At 41.1% G+C, this 27,668-nt stretch overlaps 1 protein-coding gene across 2 annotated transcripts in view; it reads left to right on the forward strand.

The window, feature by feature from the left end:
* The window catches only part of ADCY1 (adenylate cyclase 1), a 165,247-nt gene that overhangs the window by 44,201 nt on the left and 93,378 nt on the right, over positions 1-27,668 (forward strand). For both annotated transcript variants that reach the window (XR_008236248.1, XM_052794181.1), the window contains exons 2-3: positions 7,340-7,489; positions 25,601-25,719. Coding sequence is in view for 1 of the 2 variants with exons in the window: in XM_052794181.1 (XP_052650141.1) it covers positions 7,340-7,489; positions 25,601-25,719 (269 nt within the window). In the remaining variant the exon portion in view is untranslated. The remainder of the gene's footprint in view (positions 1-7,339; positions 7,490-25,600; positions 25,720-27,668) is intronic.

Genomic DNA, 27,668 nt, shown 5'->3' on the forward strand with positions numbered 1-27,668 from the left:
AAGCCTCTGTGGTATGGAGGACGATGGCTGAAATATAAATATGGGGAGGCCTGGTACATTGACTATATCACACACCCACAAACCCACCAAGGCAAGCGCCATGTGCTTACAATGGTGGAAACAACCACCAGATGGCTGGAAACACATCCCGTGCCCCATGCCACCGCCCAGAACACTATCCTGGGCCTTGAAAAGCAGGTCTTGTGGTGACACGGCACCCCAGAACGAATTGAGTCAGACAACGGGACTCATTTCCGAAACAACCTCATAGACACCTGGGCCAAAGAGCATGCCACTGAGTGGGTATGGTATATCACATTCACTATCATGCACCAGCCTCTGGGAGAATTGAACGACACAATGGACTGCTGAAAACTATACTGAGAGCAATGGGGGTTGGGACCTTCAAACATTGGGATACACCTTTAGCAAAAGCTACCTGGTTAGTCAACACTAGAGGATGGGTTAATCGAGCTGGCCCTGCCCAATCAAAACTTCCATGTACTGTAGAAGGGGAGAAAGTCCCCGTAGTGCACATTAAGAATACGTTAGGGAAGACAGTCTGGGTTACTCCTGCCTCGGGCAAAGGCAAACCCACCCATGGGATTGCTTTTGCTCAAGGACCTGCATGCATTTGGTGGGTGATACGGAAGGATGGGGAAGTTCGATGTGTGCCTCAAGGGAATTTGATTTTGGGTGAGAATAGCCAGTGAATTAAATTGTATGATGATAATTGCTAAGTAACCCTGCTACTGTATGTCATCACTACTACAGTTGCTATATGCCGTATCAATGGTATAACAGTAAGAATCACCCAAATCAACGAAGGATGGACTTCCATGAAAATCAGGCAAAGTGCAGCAGTGATGGAACTTGAACTGGCTTCAGCAGCTGGCACCCAGCAGCTTCCTCCAAATCGACATCTTCAACACACACACCGTGGACATGGGCTGCACCAAATACACCAGCCACGAGCTCTGCAGGCAGCGTGCAACAATCCAACACCACACACAATCTCTCCTACCCTGAAAGACTGTTACGACAGATGGAGCCCCAAAGTCATGGATTAAATGAACTCAACGAACATGTTAGAGGGATGGCCCATAGACTAAGGGAATGGTATCTGTGTGTGTGTATAGGTATGTGTACATATATATCTCTGTGTGTGTATCTATACCTATATCAAAGATAGGGAAAGTGGTCGTGATTAATTGGAAAGTGTAGGATCTGGGCATGACATAGATGGTATAGAATAAGGCGTGGATAATGTCCTGGGTTCAGCTGGGATAGAGTTAATTTTCACAAGAAGCTGTGAGGGGACACAGCCAGGACAGCTGACCTGAACTAGCCAAGGGGATATTCGCTACCGTATGACATCATGCGCAGTATATAACTGGGGGAGGTGGCCCAGGGAGGGGGGATCGTGGCTTGGGGGTGGGCTGAGCATCGGGTTCCAGGAGGTGAGCAATTGCATTGTGCATCATTCGCTTTATATATTCTTTTATTAGTATTATTGTTATTATTATTTATTCTCTCGGTGTGTTGTCGTATTAAACTGTCCTTATCTCAACCCATGAGTTTTCTCACTTTTACTCTTCCTATTCTCTCCCCATCCCACCAGAGGAGTGGGGGAGGAGCGAGCAAGTGGTTACGTGGTGCTTAGCTGCTGGCTGGGCTTAAACCATGATATGTATTTTAAACAGTGGTTATAAATTGTGTCTTGTACTTTGGTCAAACACGTATACAAACAGAGGGAGAGACACATTGTGCATGTACACTTCAAAAAAAATGGCTGTGGTTAATGGACGTAGCATTCTAGATAGCCTAAAATCTGTCTTCACTTGTATGGTTATAGACACCCCAGTGCTACTGTCTTTTCCTCAACAGTGACATCTGCTCTCATTCTACACATTACCACTGAAATAACTAGTTACTAATCCCCTCTTAGACTATGCTGTAGATTCAGGAGGGGTGCGAATGAAGACGGAAACCACGGAGAATAGCACAGCAGAACAATATTTTCTTAGTACATGGCATAAACCATTTAGGACAAAAACTAACAAAAATAAGAGAGGGACGTTTATTTGAAATGGGAATACTTTTATTTAATCTGGAGAAAATTTGTTTGGCTGCCTTCTCTGGTAGGAGGGTGTGCTTTTTGGGACACAGTAACTAAGGAGAAGTTCTCTGCTCCTGTGTTTACACTACTTCAGCAAATGGAATAGATGTAGTAATTAAGTGCTCTCAAAAGGTTGCAAAGTGAGTTGATTAAGTGAATTACTAAACTCAGCATAAGCATGTCAGGATCAAGATGCAATTGTTCATTCTCTTTTATGCAGTCTTGTTCTGTAAATAAAGCACTGCTCTAATCGTAACATTTTCCATAGCAGCAAAAAGAAACTATTTTTGTTTAAACTTGTAAAAGGTCTTGTTCGTGGTATCAACAGTTTTCATAAACAGCACGGTCTTGCCTTGCTCTTAACAGTTTTAATGGTGGAAGCACTGACTCATTTTGGTGAGCTGTTCATGACTCTTTCCTTAGAGGCATGCCTCACAATAGACATTTATATTTTACAATAATGCATTTCATTGCCATATCTCAAAGTATTTTGACAGAATGAGTAAATGTTACATTGTCAGCATAACAGGAACAACAATAGTGGCATAGAAATTAGTTGCAGTAAATTTAGTGAACAGAAAACTGGAAGTAGAATTCAGGCCCTCCATACCTCTTATCTTATCAGGTAGCTGAGGGTTAAGACATACAAGAACCACATTGGTCTTGTCTTTTCTGCAAATTTCAACCTTCACCTGGAAATGCTGGCCATATTTCCTATGTATTCTGCTCTGCTTCCTGGGATATCATGAGAACTCATGCTGCTGAGAATAAATTGAATTTTGATATTAACCACTAAATTATAATCCTGAGAGTGGTAACTATTGAAATCCCTTCTCAGTCCCATTCACACCACAAGCCCAGCTTTTAGAAAGCACAATGACGTTCTGAGGGAGTCTCCTGAAGTTTTCTGCCCCGGTAATTTATATTTCTCATTTAGTCTACTTAATTTGGGTAGTTCAATATCCATCCACATGAATGCCACTTTGTAAAAAAGTCTTTGAGTGATCCAGAAGTCATTTACACCTTTGTGAAATGGCTACATTTTTCTATGAGGCAATTTTGTGAGACAAACAGAAAGCTACTGCACAATGAAAACCAGCCTCAGGTTTGTACCATCTGCTATGCAACTGTTTACCTGATAGCAAAATTAGTCTGCTGAGTAAGCAGAGTCCTCTCAAAAGGCAAATAATAACACGTAGAAGAATTTTTTACCATTTGTTTGAGAGAGAGCAAGTGCATGCATGAATGCATACATGAGGATCCTTGCTTTGAAGGAAAAAGAAGTGGAGAATAAATCCTATCTGCACTAGAGATAGAAGTTTTGAGAGACTCTTCAAAGAGTCTCTCAACTAATCCCAAGGGACACTCAAAAAGTGGGAGATGCTTCTGGGGGAAAAAAAAGGAGATCTTTAATTGAACTCCTCAAGCCCTGTGTACATGTGTGCATGTTACATGCTTCTTACCTCCGGAATTATTTGCTCACTCCTTGATGGGTGTTGCTGTAGTGCACAGTTTGAGTGGCCTACCAAAATGAACTTAAGACCCAAGAAAGTCAATGGAGATAAAAACAGGAGAGACAGAAATTTGGTTGAAATACCTGCTGGAGCTGCCAGTCCCTCTTCAGCGACTAGGCAGCCCACAAGAACTAGCTGCCTGTGTTGGAAGTCTGCCTTTGGTAACACTCCCTAGAGCCAGCACAAGGAACCATGCCGGAGTTCATCCAGTGGTAGAAAATGTACCCTCCTAAGGAGCAGAGAAGCTTAAAGCTCAGGATGTAGGTATTGAAGTGCAGCGGATATGCAGAACGCACAGTACAAGATTCAGTGACAACAATAAAAAAAAAAAAATTTAAAAAGGCTTTCATGACCCTGATGGCCTTTTTTTTATTTCGGCTGACCTGTAATCTCATTATGAAATGAGAGGATAACATTGTTTGAAAGAGGTTGCAGCATAAAAATGTCTTTGAGTCACTTTGTGTTGCATTAAGTAAATTGTCTCTTTGGTAGTTCTGTAAATAAAAGGTGATGGTGAAACCTGAAAAGCACTCTTTTTGCTACCATGCAGTACTATAGTGAATAATGTCGTAATGATTTAAAATTAAATACCTTGATATTTCAGCAGTTCTGCATGCTTCAGTACCTCTTCAAAGATCCTTAGTTTTAACAGCAAGTCTCTCAATCTTTCCTGGAGTTACAGCACATAAGGTGTGTAAGTTATATATGTATGTAAGTGTGTATATATAGAGGTACATATTTACATATTAAAATGTAAGGGACCAGGAAATGGCATGCATTTGAGAAACCTAGAGAGAGACAGAAGTATGTAGTTTGCAGTTGGGGAAAAAATAGTAATTAAGCAGAAAGCGGGTTGTGGAGGAAAGGAACTCTTACCTCAGGAGACAAGCTGCCCTACTTTCTTTTCTCACATTTTGAAATCCATGAATCTTTTACTTGCTTTATCACTTTCCTGATTCCCTGCAGGCCAGAGCTGACAGCTAAGCCTCTGTTTTATCTTAAACTGTTCAAAGCATGTCGGAAAATGACTTACCCCGCTGAGTCTGAAAGTGGCTGCGTGATTGCAGGAACCCACCTACTGGTCACCCCCAGTCCAGGTGATCACCGTTGCTTGAGTGAAATCGTGATGATAGTCCCAGAACAGCTGGCAGATTGTTACAATATACGGTCTTTTACTGCTTCCAGTTGAAGACCAGAAACTGAGTTGATGGGTTTTTTTATTCTCTCTAGAAGTAATTATTCATGTCTTGGGCCACTCTGATATCAGTGCACAGCGATAGTATTAGTTTTTCTCCCTGTGTTATTAACAGCTGTTTTGTATATGGACAGGGTCAAGCAGTTGCACTGGCTGTAACTGTCTTGGCTGTTTATTCTGTGGGCTCTCTCTGCTGACTTTGAATACGGCCTTTACAAATCCTTTCTATTTTTATTCCGTTGCGCTTCTGAGAATTAGCTTTAAAATACACTGTTGTCGCTACACTTCAGCACGATAAAATGCAGCTATAAGGTGAGTGCGGCCACATTCATGTCTAAAAATAGGATTCTACTGGAATTCCTACAGTAATTTCATTTTAGTAGGCTTTAACTTGTGCTGAAAATTGATATACCTCAAACAGTTCTCTGTGATGAAGCAAAATAAAGCAGGATAGGAATTGCAGACTGTTTATGCTCAGCCTGTATAATGAAATAATATGCTCGTGTGCTGCTTTTCATCTTCAAAGTTTTACCATCTGTATTACCATCTCTGAGAAGTGACATGTAAGTAACTGGTATATGAGATTCTTAGGTTGAAATTCATCTGACTAATGACACTGGAACCCGCGTTTTGCAGTTCTCAGGAGGAAGCTGTAACACCGTTCTTCACTGGTGTTAGATCTTGTGAAATAACTGTTTCTTTTTGGGTATCTGAGGAGAAAGAAAACACTAATGCTAGGCACAGCTCCCTTTATTGTCACAGGGTATTTTTTTTGATTTTGCACTGGTGAGAATGTTTGCAGGGAAGTTGTTGTTGACGTCTTGTTAACTGATTACAACCAGGTATGAAGGTAAAAGATTTGTGAATCCGTGAAGGTCTGGAGAACCCACCCAGAATGAAGCTTTCAGTTCTCCCCACTATACTGAGATCACAGGGAGTGGAGATGTATACTGCCATTAGTTAATCACATCAGAAACTTCCTTCTTATTTTTGTAGGGTGAAACATTTTCCAAAGGCTCTCCAAAATCAGCAGGGAGTTTCTGGATGTCATTTTGGATCTTTGCTTACCATATTGGCTGAATTCAAGCCTTCAACCCTAGGCCCGTTAGTCAGTAAGCATCCTCTACGATTATGTCAGTGGTTTTATTTTTCTTAAAAATTGATTGTGTTGTTGGCACAGCTGGACTTACTATGCAGTGCAAACAAGGGGAGTGGTCTCCTCTTCAATTTACTTTAGCAGATCATGCAACAGTAGACATGTACTAGCTTGAAATGTATACCTTGAATTAAGAAGCAAATGTCAGTTATATGGTCTTTATGAACTATTTTAGGTGCATAGGAATTTAACATTAATTGTGTTACTTGCTGTAATGTCTTCTTGGCTCTTACTACACCCAGTCTTGTCCAATTTATGTGCCAGCTGATTTCTGACTTTTCGGAATTTATGAGTCCCGTGAATCCTTATCATCGTGCTGTGGTAGTAACTAGAGTAAATATGGAGAATGAGACTGAAAAGATACTGGGTAAACAGGCCTTACTGCCTCCTTTCTAAACAACCAATGCATTGCATTGCAGAATTTACCATCTGAAGACATGTTTCAGTCATCAGAGATGCAGTGAGAAACTCGGACAGGATTGTCTTAAATAGGGAGGTTGTGTGCAAACCACTGTTGAGTTATTTAGGTTAGTTAACTAACTTTATCACACACTGTAAAAACATTAAAAAAACCCAGAAGGGCAATTGGGTCATTTTTGTGTTCTTCATTAAAGCACTGTTCATAGAAGTAATTCCAAAGTAATTAATTGTCCCTGCTTATAGCATTGCAGTGGTGCTTGTTTTGTGCCAAGGGCCATCATTTGAAAGCACTCAGCACCTTCTGGGAAGTCGGCTGCAGGATAGCATCAACAATATTTTGGATGATTTCTCAAAAAATACAGTATGGTTGCTAACAGTATAGATATGGGAAGAGAAGCAGATTTTCCAAGTGCAAACTGCACATTATCAAAGCTTGGGGTACCCAGCCACACGTTTTGATTTAGTCACAGATTTTGTCACTTCCTTGCTTCTCGACTATAAAAAAAGGGACAATAATATCCCTACTTTATGAAGGCATTGAAAAATAATTTCAGTGTTCCAGGCATCTTGCAGTTGAACAAATGCTGAAGGTACTGTTCTTATTAGATGGACAGATCAGCTAATGGGCTGGTGAAAGAACCAATGCTGAATGAAAGTCATAAGCTTACAGATCATTGTAAGAAAAATTAACTTCAGCAGATGTGAAGTTCTGTGTTATGCAATATTGCTTGCCCAGACTTGTGGTAGCTGCTGTAATTGTTTCACTGCATTTGGGTTGTGGGAAGGGGTATCAGTGACATGGCTAGTGAAGCAGAATTTTTAAAGACAGTGCTTTTTTTTTTTTGCCTTTTTTTTTTTTAAATTTTGCCGAGTAGAAATGTAAAATAAAAATCTGTATTTTAAAATATTCATTTATTTTTCTTTCTTTCTTACAGCTTGTGGCCAATGCAATCCTTTTTGTCAGTGTAAATTTGTATGGGGTCTTTGTGAGGATTTTGACTGAAAGGGCTCAGAGGAAGGCATTCCTTCAGGCCAGGAACTGCATTGAGGACAGGCTGAGGCTGGAGGATGAAAATGAAAAACAGGTCAGTTTTTAAGCCTTATTTCTTTTTCTCTGTTTCTTCTGAGATGACTGTAGTTATGTGAACCACAGGTCAGGACGTTACTGCCAAGTGCATGATAGGGCCTGTGTGCATTTCCATTGTGAAGGAAGGGAGCTGCCTCCCCCTGCCTGCTTCAGCTCTTCCTCCCCAGTGCACGCACGCTCTTCGCTCCTCAGAAGGTGCCGCTGACCCCACAGCTACTGTCAGCTCCAGCACCAGAGGGGATGTATTTTAGGGCTGAGGCAAAGCTAACATACTATTCCAATCTAAGATCCTGGGGGTTTTTCTGCATGGATGTTTTGGGGTGGGTGTTAGATATGCTGTAAATACTTCTCTTCTGGCTGTGTGTGCTGTACCCTGTTTGCATTCATGACACCTATAAACAAAAGTCAACATTTTGGGGACAAGGGACTGCACTGATATACATGAATAACTGTGGTAACAATCTATTCCTTTTCTCAAAAGCCACCTTAGCAGTTTGATGGTTTATTTCACACAATTTCATCAATCAATCTTCCAAGTAGATTGGGAAACAATGAGAAAAAATGCTATATTGTGGAGCTTGCTGTTGTTACTCACAGGTCTGAATCTTAAACCTACTAAGATCTGTTCATCTGTAAGGTTTGGGCTAGATTTTTCTTTCTTTCTAGGTGATAATAGAGGGCCACGCTGGAATACATAGATATAACTCCATTGACCTCTGTGAAATGATGGTAACTTATGCTAATAAAGCCCTTAAGTGGTATTCAAACCTTGCTATACAAGATGTCAGGGTCCTCAAAGCTTGTGTACCTCCCACACTTTTACTTCCCTTCACTTGCAGTTTCTCTAGCGAGTTTATTCCTATGCATGAAGTAATGTGGGTCCTTAAGTACTTTCTGTTATGAATTGAGCGAATGCATTTTTATGACCTGAACACACTCTGTAATAAGTAGATGTCTTCTTTGAACAACTGCATATCTTTGCTGGCTGCGTAAAAATGGTATTAGGATCAAAGCCTTTAGGTTTGATTCTGGTCTTTTGTAATCTAAAGCTGCAAATTTTCAAAGGCATAAATGTGTCATAAGTGAATTTCCATGGGATTTAGGCAACCCTGAGATTTGTGCCTTTGAAAACCTGCTTCTGGGATCCAACATGAAAATAATATTGATTTTTGTGTTTCTCTAGTTAGCACATTAGCAATCTGTCTTATTTTATATTTTATCCATGCATATAGAAACACGAGAAAGAAAAAACAAAACACATAAGTACCATTACTGTTAATAGTATACCTAGAGAATCCTGCAAATGTTTTCCCAATGCAGCATACAGGTCAGTGAAGAGAATACACTTTTCTCCTACGCTTGTGAAATTAACTTTATGCAACACAGTGTAAAACTCAATACAGTAGTGAAATATGCTAATTAGCTGTCAAAAATACCACCAAAATACTTTCTGTGGCTGCTGTCATAGTACATTAGAATACCTCTAAAACCAGGGTGAGAATTAAGACATGATTACAGGCTACAAAATTATTCTGCAGTTGCTGTAGCATAACGTAGCCCAAGTTTCCAGCTGGCAACACTCAAGAGTCTTTGAGAGGAAAAAAGATGTTGCTGACCTAGTTCAATTTTTGTGATCATTCCTGTATTTTGTTCTCTGAAGTACCAACATTACATGTTAAAAAGGACTGAATTTTTTCATCAGACTTTCTTGCCTCATTCAAATGCTCTGACCTAGATACCGTAGCCCTTTTGCATTGAGAATTGTAATCCAAAATGCTAAAACCTTTCCCTGGTATTTCTGTGCAAGTCTCTAATGGGAGAGGAAAGAACATGCTCTTGGCTTTTGAACATACACTGCCTTCTGGAGTTAAAGTGTTGACTGTGTGAGACAGATACCACAGCTGAAACTGTAAGTGAGATTTCTTCCTCTGTGTCCTACTTACAGTGGTTCTCCTCATGTAGGATGTATTTGTAGTAATAGTGCCACATGATAATTTTGATAAATCTATTTTTATGAGCAAGAGCAAAGATATCATGTTGTAGCATTTTTGGAGTCATCACACAGGAGTTTGCAAGTAGGCTTTGAAAGTGTTGCTGGGGAGAAGGGGAGCAGATGGACTCTCTTTATTTTAAAATTCAATTTAATGTTCACCCTGTTATCTGTTCTCTGTGGTCACAACAAATAACTGGCCTCCATGGTGGCATCATCCATTTGTTACATTGCTGAATGTTAGACTGCAATTCCAGAGTAACACCAGAAGTGAAGGCCAAGTTTTAGACCATGAGCGAATAATTATAATCATTCACTTGGGATAAGCTGCTTCTCTCATTATCTGTAAATCTCAGCAGCAAGACCATCCTCTGCAGAGCAAGCAGTTAAGAATAAATATTGTGAGGTGGGTCCTGTTCCCTGCCACTGCACTTGTTCTGTTCCTGCTCAGTCAGAGCACCTGAGCACTCCCTTTGCTCCCACTGCACCATCCCTCGGTGTCCACTTTGTTAATTCCAGATCATCCTTTGCCCATACAGCAAGCAAGGCGTTGGCACCCTGCTTGCTCCCTGGAGGACTCCAGCGTTAGACGTCCCTACGGATCCTGAGAGCAGCCTTCAGGCAGTGCTTCAGCCCTTCCCAAGTGAGCAAGCAGGGGTTGGAATGGGGTAGGCATTCAGCATAGAGAAAGAAGTAATCTGCTGCTGATTCAGGCTGCTTGCTGTCTGATTCAGAGGGGAAACCAGTAAGGAAGTTGTGGCCCACCATGTATTAATTCCCAGCGTGGCGGCTCCTGAAGTGGTGCTGTGCTCCAAGGCAGTGGTAGCACTGCAATTCCGGGGTCATCTTAATTTGAAGTGCAACAGGACCACTCTGTTTAGAGGCCTGTAGGCTCCCATTTTGCATTTTTCTCGTCTTGCTTTCAGCATGTGTATAGTTTTGTCCTCCCCACAGTTTTGTGATGGTGAATTTCACTCTAATTATGCACTCTGAAACAAGAACTTCCTTTTATTTGTCATAGACTTGTCTGATGACTTGATTGGGTGTTCTCCAGCTCTTGTTTTGTGATAAATTGTGAGTAATCATTCTACAGAAAACTATTCCGTGCCACTCACAACGCTGTAGACTTCTCTCATTACCCTGCTCATCTCTCTTTCCAAGCTGAAAAATTGTAGCCTGTTTAGTCTCCTGATGTATGGAAGCTATTTCCTACCCCAATCTTGCCAACTTTGTAAAGAATCTCACTCACACCACACACCCCCCGGAATATTTTAATGCAAATTCATGCATTGGATTCAGAGATAAAGCGTATAATTTCCATCAGTGAAATGCACTTGTTGCAGCACAGGCTGATGTGAAAAGTGCCTGTTGTTTTCATATGAGGAAGGATGGAAAAATGTTTGACTTCATGCAAACCTCCAAAGCCCACAAAACCAGCTTAGATATCTTCACTGGTTTTTAATTGTATAAGTATATGCAAATATGTTTGCAAAATAAAGGCCATCTTTCAAGCAACTTGTTTAGATCTTTCCTTCCCTCCTAAATGTTACTTTTGTACTTGCTCGCAATTAGAACATGATGGTGGGAAAACAACTGGAGAATAGCAAAGTCTCCAGTATGGGGGATTGGCTATCTTAAAAACTATTAATGAATTCACATTTAGTCTGTCAAACCATTGGGACTGGATAAATGTATTTAGTGGTGGCACCCATCTTTCACGAAATAGTTATGTACCCCACTACAATGCATGAAATTTAAGTTTATTACAGGCTTTAATGTAAGAAGCTGAAGGAAGCACTAAAAACTACAAGGAGTTAGGAAGCACTGGGCTGAGACAGGCCGCTCTGGTTAGCTTCAGGGCCAGAAGCATGGCACTCCAGGTAGTCTAATTAGTTTTGCTGAGAGGTAGGGTTTTTCCCTTTGCTAGTACAACACCATGCTACTGCAGTAATGCTGGTTCCAGGAGACAGACTAGCACCCCAGTGTTGCTCTGCAGTGCTTCCGTACATGTTCACCAGATCATATGAAGCTACCTAAATTCTCTTTATGCAATGCTGAATTGTGCATACAAATGTCTGCATGTGTATGCGTATGCATTCCAAGTGCCTGATGTATTTTAGGGCAGTATCCTTAACATATATAGTATTGTAACTGGGACATCACCGAGTCAGAGATTTGATTAATAACTATTCATGGAAAATGAAACTGTGTCAGCAAAAGATACCGCGAGTCTCAGTGCAGAATACTTTGAACTGCTGCTTAGGGCATTTTGGGTTCAAATTCCCTGCTGGGTTCAGGTCACCCTTCAAAACAATTTAATCTAGATATTAAACGTTTTGGGTATGCGTACTACCTCCTGTACGTTTGGGTAAAAGGATGACACCCACAGCAACCCTCCAGTGGTTTTGTCCGTTATGTTTAGTTTCAAGCATCTATGAAAAAAGGGAAAAAAATACAACATTATGTTTGAATAAAGCAAACCATGTTGGACTTCATGCTGGTAGTGGGTAACAGGTTGCTGTTTTTTTTTAATTCCAATTCAGCAACCAAACTGAAGAATTAGTTATCTGCACAGCCTCAGGCAGAAGTAATATCTAGGGTGCCTGACAGCATGCTTATCAATGCATAATCAGGTTCTCCTTATGTTTCCCATACTTTTTATTCCCAGAATCCTGCATCTATTTTCATTGCAGTGCAGAAGAAAATATGAAATTTATCATTAAAACACAGGCCCTGTTTCCATAATCAGTCATACTGGCTCTGTGCATCAGCAAATCGCCCTGCAGCAAAAATTTCATCTGGATCATGCGTGGGCACAAAAACATGTTCTTGTCAAATTATCTAGTGTGCAACAGGGAGGTGGTCCTGATTTTACACAAACTGCAGGGCTAGAGATGATGCCTGATTCTCTGGAAAAGCTAGCCAGTAGAATCTTTGAAAAATGTAGGTGGACTAACTAATTTTAGCTGACAGGGTGAGCCTGTACCACATTAGCGCTGTATTCTGTTACAAGGAGGCTTAAAATTGAATGTATTGTGTCAGCGAACCACAGCCTTACACAGGAAAGTCCACCTTCAAAAATCTATTTGTTCTGTTCTAGGATGAGGGAAAAGAGAAAAGGAGTGTTAAAATTTCAGGCTCTCGGTTTGAACTGCTGGGCTTCATGCCCACTCGTGCAGGCTGGCCAGCTATGCCTCTTAGCCAAATAGCAGCACCAGCAGGGATGGGAACTTCTCCTGCTCTCCGCTTCGTTTGCCACCTTTGGCTGCTTAGATCCTTACACAGAGCTGAGATGAACTGTTGGTTACCTTCATCCTGCTATGTGGCACCCCTGGTCCATCTTCCACCTTTCTCAGGTAAAAGGAGTTGCGGAGGCACGTTTCTCTCTCCCACACAGCAATAATTGCCCAGAAGCTTTCCACTGGCTAGCGTATGTTAGTCCCCAGTCCTTCAATAGTCATGCACGTGTCTATCCTTCATATAGCAAATAATAAATCTGAGTGCTACTTGGGTTAAATGCAAACCTTCAGTTTCGACGTGCAGCCATTAGGAACTGCTTGTTACCCCTTGCAAGGCAGGGTATGGTAAACAAATAAACGTGTTCTAATTTTAAAGTTCTATTACACCTCTTTTTATGCAGAATAAACTTCTCATCTGAATACGGTTAGTGCCAGAAGCTGCGTTGTTCTGGCATACCATTGGCATTCTTCTTACCTAACTTTGGCCAAGTAAACGTGAGGCCTGTCATCTAACCTTTTAACCTGTAGGCAGTAATCCTTAGCAGTAATAGACACATACAAGGGTAGTTCATCCCTTCTATCCTGAACAGCTTGCTGGAGATCAGATGAGGTTTTTTCCTGGAAGGGGTTACAGGGGACACCTAAGCTTAGGGCTAGACAGCTGCATGATAAGAGAGAGACGTGCCTTGCACTGGACTTGAAATGTCGAAATGTAGAAACTCAGTAAGACACAAGAAAAAACATACAGTTGTAAATCATACAAAGTACATGTGTTTTAATTGCATTGTAATTGTATTACTCTACCCACATGCCTTTAATTTGCAAAATGTAACATATGGTATTATAGAAAAATCGATAAAAGCCTTTAAAAAGCCACACTTACAACAGCAGGCCAGATCAGTACTATAACAATTTGGTTTAACTTTATTTCACCCCTTGAAACCTTCCTGATGTTAGTAAGTATGTCAATTAAATTGGTTATCAGCCATTTCATTTTTTGACACAAGGCGTGAACTGTGGCAACTGAACAGATTTCTAAAGAGGAAAATAGGGCACATGAAATTTGCTTTTTAGTATAAGTCTATGTAGTCACTCATACTCAAACTAACAGGGGGATGTCTTGGACTGCTGTTTGTTGCAGTTTGTTTTTTCTCATAGATGTGTGTATGACATATAGTCATGCCACCTACATTAAGGTCTTATATGTTGTAATGGATGCTGGCTTACATTGAGTAGGGTAGGCAAACATAAATAGATAAGTTAAAAAGTATAGTTGTATCATTTTAAAACCTGTTGATACTTCGGCTGTTAGGAGTTTTCAAATAAATATTGGGTAATTACGAATAAGTTCTGCTTCAAATAACTGTCAAGTAAATATGCTGGTGGTTGACTCGGTGAATTTTCCAGTTTATTTTTCCAACTTGCTCTGTGTATTTTCCATTAGAGAGAATGGAGGAGGAAGTACAAACAAGAGCACACAAACCTGTCATTAGATGATTAAAAATACGCTACCATACAGTTTTCAATAGGTAACATCATGGATAACAGTTGCTAAGGCAAATTATCATAGAGAAGAACACTGGCTACAGTGCTACGGATCCTTAAGTTAAATAGTAAGACAAATACTTCAAAAGCAATTTCTTAGGGCTGATTTCTAAAGTCACAGCAGTATCCATGACAGCAGTGCTGTGACTCAGGCAATGTTTTTATGTATTTTAGTAGGATGTCACAGTATAAAGTAATGCAACCTCAGGAGTGATTCCTGATGTTCTTTCCTCAGCAGTAGGAATTCATAGGGAACTTTAAAATGTCATTAGGAAAGTTCTCTTACATGTATTCTTATTGTTGTCCACAAAATTGTTTTCACTTCTGGAAGTGTCTTAACTATAACAAAAAGCTAGCTAATGCTTTAACACAAGCTTGACACAACTTTTCCTGTGCCACTCTTCAAACGCACAGCGGTTCCACCGTAGACCAGCAGCTCTGCCACATAGGTGCTTCACAGTACAGCAGCTGGCCCAGCCACATGTGCAGTTTGCCAAATGGTTCCTGAGTTGCTATGTTACTGCTTAAGCACAGATTATCTTCATGAGCAGGATACTGAGCTGGGCACTTTGCTTTCATCCCAGTGTGTGACAGTCAGTACACGCTGTTTGCACACACAGACTCTCATAGATGTGTTGCCGGTTTCTTTTGGTCAACTTTCTGTGAAGGAAGAGAGCTAGACCACATCCCATTAGCTGGCAAAAAAAAAACATTCTAAGCTAAATTTTTTTTTTCAGGTTTGCCATTCTAGAGTGAACTTCTGTCTGTCACATAATTTAAATTCTTTCCAAAGTTTCTGTTTCCCATTAACTCTTCAATATAAACTGATTTAATTTGGAGTTAGCTTCCCTTCAGGAACATTTGATAAGGAATTTCCAGTTTGACAAGGTAATAATGAACTAAATCTGAGTCACACTTGTTATTTTAAGTGAGTGAATATACTCATTGCTTCCATAGCATGTTCGTGGTTGGTCCTTGTTTTCCCTCTTTGGAAGGCGATGAGATTTTCTGCTGGTGGGTTAGGCTCATTTCCCTGCTCTGTGAAGACAAAATGAGGACAAGTAGCAAAGGACAAAGGCTTTTAGTTTTTTCTAATCTAGATTAGAAAAATTCTAGGTTTTTCAAAGCAAAGTGTTATATCTTCATCTGTGGAGATTATGGCATCTACTGCGTTTTACTGGTTTGCACTGTGATTTGCTTTCATATTGCTATACTAAAGGCATCTGTGGTTTTCGAAAAAGGAACTGCTAACTGCTTATCACTTAATATGTCTTTCTTAGGCTCTAAAATTACTGCTTTTGACTTCAGGTTCCTGTTTTCTTAAAATCCTCAGCCTGCTTACACCCACTACTGAGCTCAGTTTCTATCACTAGCAATCAAGAAGTTTATCTTTACTGAAGAGTTCTTGCTTGTTCCACCACCGGCAAAAATCTGTAATAAGGGCATGTACTGATATCGAGTGGCTACTGCAGCCCTAAATGTGTGCTGTGTCAGACAATAGCAACGTTGTGAAGCACCGGTACTAGTGCAGCAGTGTGTCCTTAATTTCTGACTCTTCTGTCCTCTGATTCTTCCCCCGCTCTGGACCCTCAGCTGCAGACTCTGTCTGCTCCAGCAGCGAGGAAAGAGTCTTGGAAATGTCTGCGGCCCTTCTGCCCTTGCTCCCCTGCGCTGGCCCCATTTCTCGGCAAGGTGCCGGAGCAGACCACAGCAAGTTTGCCACGTATCTGTGGGGAGCTGGTGGAGAGATCTGGGGTTTGGAGGAGTGTGTGAAGGACGATGCCGTATCTCACTGGGCAGAGGAAAAGAAGAACGTGCCACAGTCCCGGTACCATCTCGAGCTGTAACGTGTAGCATGTTCTTTGAGAAAAATCCCACTAGCTGGGGACTGGGGGGTTTGTGAGGGCAGAAGAGCGGGGGGATGTATCTACCTTGCTGAAGGTTGAGCTCTGTGACTTTCAGTTCCTGAGGATACATACGTGCCTGGCGCAAGTATTCAGTGTTACACTGGTGGAACAAACCGACGTGGCTGTGGACTGGAAAGAGGTGAACCTGTCACTGGAGAGGAGACTTAGTACAGCAGGGGTAAGCCAGTGAAGCTCTGACTGCTCTTCCATTTACCCTGGAAGGGGGTAGCATCGGTGAAGCTGATGCTGCTTGCAATGCCTTTTTCCTAGCGTCTTCAGAAGAAAAGAAGAGAGAGAGATACAATGACAGGATTGTTGTCCCAGTCCTGCTCACGGTGGAACACATCGCTCTGCGCGACACTTCAGCCTCTAGCGAACCTGAGCTCACGTGTCTCTCAGCTGCAGGCCTGCCTAGGAATTGCATTAGCACATCTGTGCTCCCTCTGATCACAACATGGGCAGATGATTGGTACTCTTTCTGAACATTTTTAAGGCCCCTCTTTATTTGAACCAGAAAAGCCTTTTTATAAAGAGATTAAATTTTTGGAACTTGTGCTTTAAGTGTGTCTTTTTGTTTTTAACATATATACTCAACAAATATGCATACTGTCAGTGCTACTATAAGGGGATCATTTCACTGAAAGATGAAACCTGGCCTTCCTGACTCTGCAAGAGAATGGGCAAAACATTTTCTTTCCACATAGGAAGATATAGAACGGTATGTTCAGTGGCCGTTCTGTGCCAAAGAAAGTTTCATCTTCACTGATAGACCCTCAAGAACCCACTTATCAAAATTCCACTGGAGCTTGATAGAAACAAGGACATTTATTAATCTAACATTTAATTAGGAAAAACTTCAAAAACTCCCATTTGACTTTTTTTTGGTTTTCCTAGCAGGTATTTTCAAGTATACCATATTACCATCTTCCCATACCCACTAACCTTCTCTAAATGTTTCTGTGGTTAGTAGCATGTCTTTGCTGACCCATGTATCTTTTGAACAGAACAGAACAGTGACCAAGACTAAAATGAGCGGTTTGTGTTGAGACTATATGCTTTACCTCTTAACTCCAGTTCCTCAAAAGAAGAGCACTGAGTTGGAGCTTACTTCAAATGTGTGTTTTGAGGATATGATTCCATAATTGCTGATCATTCTGTCAGTGGTGGTTGCACCCAAGGGAACTTTTCAGACCTCTCTTTTCCTTCCCCACGTTCATTGCAGAAAGGCAAAGAGTTTTGCCACTACTCTGTTTTTTTCCCCACCTTGTCTTGTTTTCCTCTATCTGTTTCTGCCTTCATGGAGCGGAAGAGACAAACAATGTGGTGTTCCACACCTAGGTTGAAGGGGTCACTTTGAAGAGCTAATCACTGCTGGAGTCAAGAAATACCTGTCCCTAACAATATACTCCAGAAATGCTATTGTGCCTTCTTCCTTGCCAAGCATAAGTAGGGTTTCAAGTTATCTGCTCTAGAGAATGGTCTGATTATATCTGTATGGCTACTTGCCTGCACTATAGTGAGGCAAATAAAGATGCCTTAAGTATAAAGTCACTGTTTGGTTGTGTGAATTTAGCTGCTTCTCACTCAAGTTTTCTGCCAGTAGGAAGATTTCCATTAGCTGAAATGAGTGTCGTCTTTTTCCTGTCAAGTTTTCTGTGATGGTTTTGTGGATACATTGAATTTCGCCAGTTAGGTTTCAGAGAGAGTGAGTACTGCAGATATGGGGTGAGAGTAAAAAGATTAATGATAGGCTGATGCTACAGTCATTTATTCATTGCCAGTTTATATCTGGTGTCAATGCTGTTAGCTTGCCTTTCTGAAGATTAATCCTTACTGGTATATTTCTAGAGCATTCTGATTTAATACATAGGAGGGCAAGCAGGAAAACAGGCTATGGTTTTTATACTTCCTAGTTTCCTTGTTTATCCTCATAGCCTTTCTCTGTTCTTGTTCTTGTTTGAACAAGATTTGTGGAGCTGATCTCAAGGTATCCTACTAGCAATCTTCCAGTCCGTTCTGGAATCACACTTGCCTTTTTAGGGTAGCATCACACAAATACTCCATAGTCATTCAGTGGTCAGTGGGTATCTGAGGCTTTTTCACGTGCAGAGGTTTCCAACTCGTTCTCCCTCCTGTGTGTTTGTGGATGGTACCTAAAAGGCACAATGTACTGCTGGGGTTTTCTCATTCTTATCATTCCACTTGTGTGCTGTCCTGTGAACTTCGTACCTTCGAGCAGTTTTATGGTCTCTTTGTGCCCACTCTCCAGCCGATGCTTCGGCGCTCGCTCCATGCTGCCCATTGCTCTCTCTGTTTTAGCCAAGAATTCACCCTCCCCTAATTCTTTCACAAAGTCTTACCTTCTCCATTGTAACTAATAATGTTCCATGTGGAACCTATCAGTGCCTCATTGAACACCATGCTGATGGTATATCCTGCCTTTCCTTTATTTGAACAAAAATAATCAGTTAACCATAAAAAGATGTCAAATTGGTCTGGTACAGGTCTACTTACCCTGAATCCATCTTGAAGTTCATACGTAGTATATTGATCATCTACCATAACTGTACGTTGTTAGCCATCCTCTTACTACTCAAAATCTGTGCATTAGATGGCAGCTTTATGAATGGTCTTTTATGATTATGATTGTAATAATGACTTACTGACAAATACAATTTTTCAAGAAATCTCAGGAACGTTCTGAAACATTGCCACCTTGTGGCTTTTAAAAAATCACCATCTTTAACAGTGCTTTTTCTTGTACTTTGTTGGAAGAAAAGGCATAGCGTAGTTAATTTAAAATAATTCACTAATGACATCTGCTGTCTTTGTTTTCCAGCTTACAGGAAGTGTAAATGAATCCTAGTATTTTTACACAAAGTTGTTCTTCCATGCATTGCACTAGGCTTCCTTTTTCTGTCATTTTTTTGTTTTCCTTACAGGGAATTAAAATGGCTGTGCGGTGTAATATAGGAATGACAGAGACTATAAACTAAGCAGTAGCTTTTAAAATTATGCAAGAGTGAACTTATCAAGGTATAATTAGGTAGCAGGTGGTAATATTTAGGATGTACTTTGGAGTTCCTGCTGACTAAGTAGAAGCTGAATCTCAAAATTATATAGATGAGTTGACTTTGAAACAGTCTTATTTATATTTTATATGCATGTCTGATGCTTGTCTTCTCCAGGAAAAAAAAGATTTTTAAATATGTTGGGACTTTCTGTATAGTATAGCAATAACAAAAGAAGATCTGTGGTAGACTGCAAAAATTGGTGGGTTAGATTTCATGTTTTGTATTGTAAAAAACCTTGCAGAGTAGATGATCAAAATGCTCCTTTCTTTCGTGAGCTCCTTTTCCCATTTGTCATCGTTGTTGGAGTGTTACTATAACAAACAAAAATATTCATATTCTATCAGTCAGGAAACAAAGGTGCCAACCCTGGTTTTGTTACAGGCTTCTTTTTTCTTTCTTTCTTTTTAAAGTCCCTATGAAAATGCAAAAAGCGGTGGACCATGGCCATGCAGTCTATCCTGAATAACGTGGTTCAGTGCCAGGGAGCGTGAGAAAGGACCAGGATCTGGAGTGCTCTCCAGAGTAACTGCTTTCCCCAGCAGGAGCTCGGGAACCTCGGAGTCCCATTTTGAGCAAGCTCCACGGGGCAGAGGGCTCTGCCACGGCGGGCGTAGGGCCCCGGCTACCCGGCGGCGAGGGCAGCAGTGCCGGCAGGCCGGCTGTGCACCGCGGTGCAGGAGGAACCCAGCGAAGCTGGCTAAAAGAGACTGAGTTGCATCTGTTACAGTCCTGTTCTCACGGGACTGAAAGACATGCAAATCAGTAAATTCTTCTGCATGGCCCTTCAGCACGTCCAGACTGTAACTCCATTCTCAGAGTGAATTCCAGTAGATGTGCGTATACAGTAGCGTGAGAGGACAAGGAGCAATGACTTTCAAAGAACCAGAGAAACATGAGAGCCCGCAGCTTTGAGGCAATGCTACAGTTCCTCTGGTTGCTTCTCTTCCGTATCTCAGAAAAAATGGCAACAACTAATTCCTTTGATAAAATAGTCAGCACTGACTATAAATAAGATTTCCATTTTGTTTTCTGTTTACCTTATATGATAATCAACAGGAATACAATTTAGCATGGAGAAGCACAGCAAGTGCATCCAGTTTATGGGTAGAAAGTTGTGAGGGGTCATCCAACTGCACGGCAGGCAATGGGAAAGAGGAGAGGATGCTGGCTGGGAACATTAAGACATTTTTCTGCATTTCAGCCTTCTTTTCTGATGAAGGGAGAGTGGATTCATAAATGATTTACAACTTGGTGAAGGAATTTGAAAATGTATCACAGTCATTTCCCATACAGATGTCAAAATAAATCATTTCGTACAATAGGAATGGAATGTGGTATTGGGCTGTATAGTATTGTTTGGGGAGCTGCATGAAATGATTATAAAACAAAGTGAAAGTTTCAAAGGGACTTTGAGAAAGTCATAAGTGTTTGGAAGAAGCAGTAAAATAAGCAAGACAATGATTTTCAAAATGGGAGGGGGACAGGCTTCTTCATGTGGAGACAGGCGCAAGACACGTATTAGGAACCTGCGCTGGGGACTCCCATAGAAGCGGAGCCGGGATGCGGGTGGGAGAAGCTGTCCGGGCCAGGGATGGGGATGGGGGAGGGAGTTGTGCTGAGAAGCCTCCAAATTGGAGACAGCTGAAGAGAGCTTTGGGGCAAAACAGAGCGCGCGGATGATGGAAACTGTTGCTTCGGCAGCCTCTGTGGTCTGCTCGCCTCTTTCACTTCCCCTCTCAGGAAAGAGAAATCGCACTGCTGCTAGAGGGTGCTGAGCCCTGAGCTCCCCTGCTATTGCAGAAGGCACACTTGTGTGTGGTAAGGTGGCAGGATGGCTTCGGGCCTCCCCGGGAAGCCACAGGCACCCTCCACTCCTGATCATTGTGCTGTTGTCCCCCTTGGTACACAACGGTCAGGAGGGACCTCTGGAGATCACCCAGTCCAACCACCCCCTCAGAGCAGGACTGCCAGCAACACCAGGTCTGATCAGCCGTGGCTTTGTCTAGCCAAGTCTTGAATAACTGTGAGACTACTAAAGTTTTTCCCCAGGTCCAATGCAGAGAATTGCAGTACAGGAGCTTGTACTTGCAATTAGGGTTGAGAATGTTCTTTTTGGCCATTAACAATGGGAAACAATTTTTTTTTCCATTTCTCTACCTTTGCGTATTTTCCTTCTTTGTCATGTGCTAGTTGTTGAACAGTGCCAAGGTAACACTGAGCCATTCCTAATTGGCTTGGTATGCACATTTTGACTTGCCTTGGAGTCAAAGGAACGTTTGCTCCTTCTTTTATTTCTAGCAATGCTTCATTGCTGTGGGAGAAAGAAATCTGGATGTTTTCCTAAATCGAATGTCCTTTTCAAAATTAACTAAGTCTTCATTAATGGTACAGAAATCCTCATTAATGAGGATAAGACAGTTGGCAGAGGCAGCCCAGTTTGACATTCCAGATCCCAGGCGAGGACTGGTAATTTAAAATACAAATGAAGAATGCCGTGAATGAAGGAGATATAGGTCCTCATCTGTCATTTTCTTTTCTTAGTGAGATTTGTGCAGGGAATGCAAAATCATTGACAGACAATTATAATTTCTGAAAAGAATCTTTTTTTCATCATGCGATTTCACTTTAGACCACGTTAATGCTGAGTGAAGATTTACAACAGAAGAAGAGAGTACAAATTCCTAAAACAGTTTAAGTTGGTCATAGGGCCAAGATTTAATTTTCTGGGTAGAAACCAGCTGTAATAAGCCTAAAGAGCATTGTGGATCAGTGAGAAAGGTGAAAATGTGGAAACATTTTTCTCTCTACCAGGCCCTATGTTTTGGAATATGCCACATGTTGAGGCTACCTCAATACAACATCATTTGTCACAAATAAGAAGGTCTGCAGCGTGAGTGTTGTTTTATTCTAGTCAAAGTTGTTGCTAATTGATTAGTGCTGTCTCACTCTTTCAATTTTTTTCTGTCACCACCCGTCCTCATCAGAGGCAACAACCACTCAAGCATGAATGTCACCACAAATGGGACCGGCCTTGCTTTGGTGCTGTCACTTGTTCCATTCAATGCACTATGCCGCCGTGCACATCTAGTTTTCCTTTTAGTCTGGTTTTCAGATTATTTTTATAATCAGATCAGCCATACAGGAGCAAATGAAGAAAATCTGACAACGATGGTAGGACTTGCTGAACAGAGATCCAGGCGGAGGCCTTTCCCAACCCTTCCCACGGCTGTATTTGGCATACATGAATTCACTCTTGCCGCTCTAAACTTCTGAATCCTTGAGCATTCATTCCTTAGGCTGACCTGAAGGGCGATACCGCTTTGCTTGACAGATGAGATTTTGCCCAAAATAAAAGAGACTTTTCTTATTCTTTTTCTGGAGAGCTAGATGCTGTCTTTCATTTATTTTGAGTGCTTCGATACTTTCCATTGTGGGGTTGTTTCTCACATTTTCCAGTCTCTCTTCCAGTGACAATTCTTTACAGCCACGATGCTGCTTCCCTTCTTGGTCTGAAAGGTCAGCAGTGGCTGCCCTTTGAGAAGACCATAATTGAGTCTTTACTCGCTTGGTGAGTCTGAGGCTGCTAACCCTCTTTGTAAAGACTTTACAATTCTTCCTCAGTAATCTTTTTTTTTTTTTCTTTTTCCCTATCTCTAATGAAAAAAGCAAGCCACCACAATTTGATATAGGATTTTCATAAGCTCCCTTCAGGTCTTGTAATAGTCAAGCTAATGTGTATAGGAATCACTGGTTTTGTAGCCTCCCTTACTATATCTGCAGGTTTCAACGCTCTCAAGTGCTGCATCCTGCAGCTCTCCAATGCTACCTTCACAGTAACGATTGTTATTACTTCCCTGGCTTTTGTGCCATTTGCTGAGCACTGCAGAAGTTATCTGTGAGTTTTTTACTCACATCTTGTATTGTAATTGTGTTTACAGGCCATATTCAGTGAGCATTGGTCTCTGCAAGAATCTGTCAGTATAATTTTTGTTTGGTTGTTTATCTTTTTGTTTTAGTCTGACTTTCGAAGAAGCAGGCGCTGAAACCCCACTCTTTCTCTATAAGAGCTTTGGAATTTACTTATCCATTTCAGCAAAATGACAAAGATCTTGTTTAATATGCTTACTTAAAGAGAAGCTATAGTGAACATTTAGTCCTTATCAGACATCATAAAATTGGCATCCAGGATAATACTTATGATATTCCAGCATCCTTCGGAGTTTATACCATCTTAAGCACCAGAGAATTTAATCACCAGTCCAAACTTCTTTCCTGTGTGGATTCTCTCTTGTCTGATAGGCGGTCAGCTCATTTTACAACCTCAGTATATTTCAGTTAAAACAGTAAATCAACTGCAAGACACAAGTAGTGGGCAACAGAGCTTTGTAAGATCCACTGTTGACAAAACTATTTGTTTTGGATTTTAACCCAAATTTTGGGTTACCCAAATATAATTCTGCTGCAGAGATATAAGCATACTTAATTAAATCAACATAAAAATTATAGTAATTAACCATTTTCTACCAAGATGTGAGACTGTTTGGTTAATCTGAAATTGATGTATGCATAAACTGTTAACAAATATTTAATTCCATCTTATTCTTTGCAATATTCTTAGTATACATACAAGAATAATAGGAAATATTAGTTAATGATCCTTAGCCTCTAGTCCACATGAACTGCCACAAACATATGAAGGAACTTTAGTCTAAAGTAAGTACCAGGGCAGTTCTGCAAAGTTTAACTTACTCCTTGGTGACATAAATATTCAATGTGTCTTCTTCCAGAAGAAACTGTAAAATTAGAAACCCTTTGAGTATTATTTGGTGGTTTTGGCTGGTGAATGAATGCATGTGAGCAACACAAAGCACTCGTCTGTGCAGATACACTCTTCTCAGTGTTAATTGTTGCTCTTTATTTACTTAATGTCATTTAAATAAAAGGAGGATGTGGTTTGGCCAATATCTGCACTTCTGTGATGTCTCGCAGCTGCCGTTACGGTGGCTGTCGATCATCAGATAACAGAATCACAGAATAGTTGAGGTAGGAAGGGAACTCAGGAGGTCATCTGGTCCAACCACCCTGGTTTTCAGGATGAGCTGCTCCATCAGTTTTCCAGGACTCAAGGTGAGACTGACCGGCCTGTAGTTCCCTGGCTCCTCCTTCTTGCCCTTCTTGAAGATAGGAGTGACATTTTCTTTCCTCCAGTCTTCAGGCACGTCTCCCAGTCACCATGTTTGATCAAAGATTATCGAGAGTGGCCTTGCAATGACATCTGCCAGCTCCCTCAGTGCTTGTGGGTACATCCCATCAGGGCCCATGGACTTAGGTATGTCCAGTTTGCTTAAATATTCCCTGACCTGATCCTCTTCCACCAAGGGTGCATCTTCCTTGCTCCAGCCTTTCCCCATTTTCTCTGGAACCTGGGATTCCTGAAGCAGATCGGATGTGGTTATGTGAATTCATTCAGACTGTTGCCATGGCAGAAGCTAGCAGCTCTGATGGGTGAGCTTGGAACTGCATTTTAAACAGCAGTGTTTTCAAAAAAGTGTTTTCTGTGTGAAAACAAAGCTTAAGTAGGTATCTAAGGACGCCTTACAACACCTAAGAACACCTGCTGCAAGTTTTCTGGGTGGTACCTGTGAATGGGCCAGAATATGTGAAAAAACTACATAGGCCCTTATAGTCAATACTGACAAGATCCAAAATGTTAGAGGTCCTTTTTACGCAGGTCAGTGACCCATGCTAAAAATCTCCCTGTGGATATAGCAAGAAGAGATGTGCTTAACCAAGGGCTTGTACTGATGCATTCCGTTACGGAGCTGGCTGGAACAGACATTGCCACATTGGATAAGATACCATTAAAACTGTACCTTTATTACTGTTCCGCTGATTCAGACAGTGGATAAATCTATCATCCACTCTCGCTGCTTAATAACCAGCTGTCATAGTCCTTATAATGCAACACTTTCATTAGATTCAGAAATAGGACACACAAAAGGATAGCAAATGATCCTCGGAAGTCTTTCCCAGACAGATAAATGCTACTAACAATAAAGTAAGTTGTTATTATTAGCATTGTGATGTTAATGAAAATTAGGGACAATTATCTGCTCTTGAAGCTGGCTTTTCCCTTTCTGTATAGTTTTTTGATTTTTTAGTGCAGAAGACTTAAAAAAGACACCCACACAGTTTGCAGAAGTTTGAGAGAAATGGTTCATATTATTTATGCAGCGGAAATTCTCAGGAAGCAGACTAGATTAGGAAAAGGTTGTCTAGTTTGCTAGTTTAAAACTTTTGAATAATGGTCACACTCTATACCACAAAACTGATGTTGTTTACGTTTTCTTTTAGGAACGTCTCTTGATGAGTCTTTTGCCCAGGAATGTTGCAATGGAAATGAAGGAAGATTTCCTGAAGCCTCCTGAAAGGATTTTCCACAAGATTTACATTCAAAGGCATGACAACGTTAGGTAAGATTGATGTAGTCCATGAAATAATATAAAGCAGAGACTACTTAGTACAAATACAATGACGTGTAATTGCAGTCAGGTCTTAGAATAAAGAACCCAAGCAGTACAGTGAAGATTTGTCATTTCTGCAGAGGGGGAGAATGGGTGCACTAGGAAGACCAAATAGTCTTCTCAGAAGATAACGGTGAATCAATAAATGACTTAGAATAGTAGTGCTGGGAGGCAGACAACTTTTTTCAAATGAGTTGTCATTCTTTTTGTACTGTATTACGTTTTGGGTGAATGGGAATATTTATTTTGCATGGTAACTTTTACACATTTTTATTTTCCTGTTAGTAAGATAGATTACTTTTAATATTTTCTGGGTAATAGCATGGAAATACAGAAAGAAAGCGTGATGTAAACTTAAACAAAATGTGTATTTGTCGCCGTCATATAAGCATTCCTCCTCGGAGGTTAATGATTGAGACTCACGTCTACTTCTTGCTCTTGTTCAGTAAAACTGTTGTGCAAGTGTCCGAGTTGCGCATTTATACTGGTTGTTGTTAAAGTGCATTCTCATTTGCTATTCTTCTCTGCGCCCCCAAACAAATGCCTTAAAGGCCTTGTCTCAATGGTGGTGTTTTATCGTACTGCCTCTAGCTACTTTTTCTCCAAGCGCCTTGCTTTCATACCAAAAACAGTGTCAAAGAAAGAGGTTTACTTGGTGCCACCCTTGCACTAAGCAAGGTACAGGCTTAATAAGTGATGCCGCAGAGCTGCCTTGATTTGCACCGTGTACTCATGTGGCAAAGGAGTAAACTCCTTTAGCACCTCCTCTTCTCCCTCATCCACTGGGAAGGAAGGTCCTTCTCTTGGGGTTCAGTCTGTCTCCCCTTGAGCTGACTCTAATATTTGCAAGGACCGCTTCCTAGTAACTAAGCTGTTGCAACTAAAAGCGCTCATATCAGTGAGGGAATCAGAGATGGCTGTGATGGGAGTGTTTAGCAGACTGACAAGTTAGGTCAGTTTTACACTGTAAAATTAAACATTACTGAATTTATTCATTAGCAGCTCACTTCTTGCTAATGGTTAAATCTTATAAAATGTTAATCATCATCACTACGCATGCAAAACTTGGTCTTTAACAATCAGTTTAAAGTTAGCTCTAAGTGTACAGTGCCCCAGAGCTGACGCTGCAAAGTTAGCATTCTTGGTTAGTCTTTGATGGTTCTCAGTTGCCAAATTGTCAGGCTTGAGAGCTCCCGAAGGAGAGAATTCAAGATCAAAGTGGGCTGTCTTCCTCCTCCTCCAGTTTTCCTTGTTTATGCCTCACGCTTTTATGCCGTTGCCCTCCCACCAATACCATTTGTCTTTTTTTCTTTTTCTTGCCAATCTTCCATCTTTGGATGATGTCCTGTCTATCTGCAGCCACTCGTGCTTATCTTGTCTGCTGCCTGCCAGATTTTTATTGCTTGGGTGCCTGCTACTATCTTCATTTGTCCTTTTGGTGATCACATTGCTTATATACTTATAAAAATTGTGTCTATTTATGCTGTCACAGTGCTATGACACACATGTATACTACTGTTGGTTGCACGTATATTCGGGTTCAAGGCAAGCTAACAATAATTATATCCTGATCAGTACATTTATACCTTGTATGTGTCGCAGGTCTCTGCATTGATTACAGTGCGGGTATTCTTCTTAAATAGCATTGCTTTGCATCTGGACTGGTTGATTATAACGCTTCTGAGTCCTCTCTTGCGCTGAGATCTTTTCGAAATGTAACCTCAGGAGTACCCTTTTTTTCCTATATGAAATGGTGTTTCACGTGACCACTAAGGCTGCTGTGGCTTACTCACTGCTTCGATGTGGAGTTCATAAAAGATTTTGAACCTGAATACCTTGTCTGGAGAGGTGAATTCGTTCTCTGACATCAAGAGGGTACTTCTGGGGCAAACGGAGGC

The sequence above is a fragment of the Harpia harpyja genome, chromosome 1 (assembly GCF_026419915.1).
Source record: "Harpia harpyja isolate bHarHar1 chromosome 1, bHarHar1 primary haplotype, whole genome shotgun sequence".
NCBI classification, from domain to species: Eukaryota; Metazoa; Chordata; class Aves; order Accipitriformes; family Accipitridae; genus Harpia; species Harpia harpyja.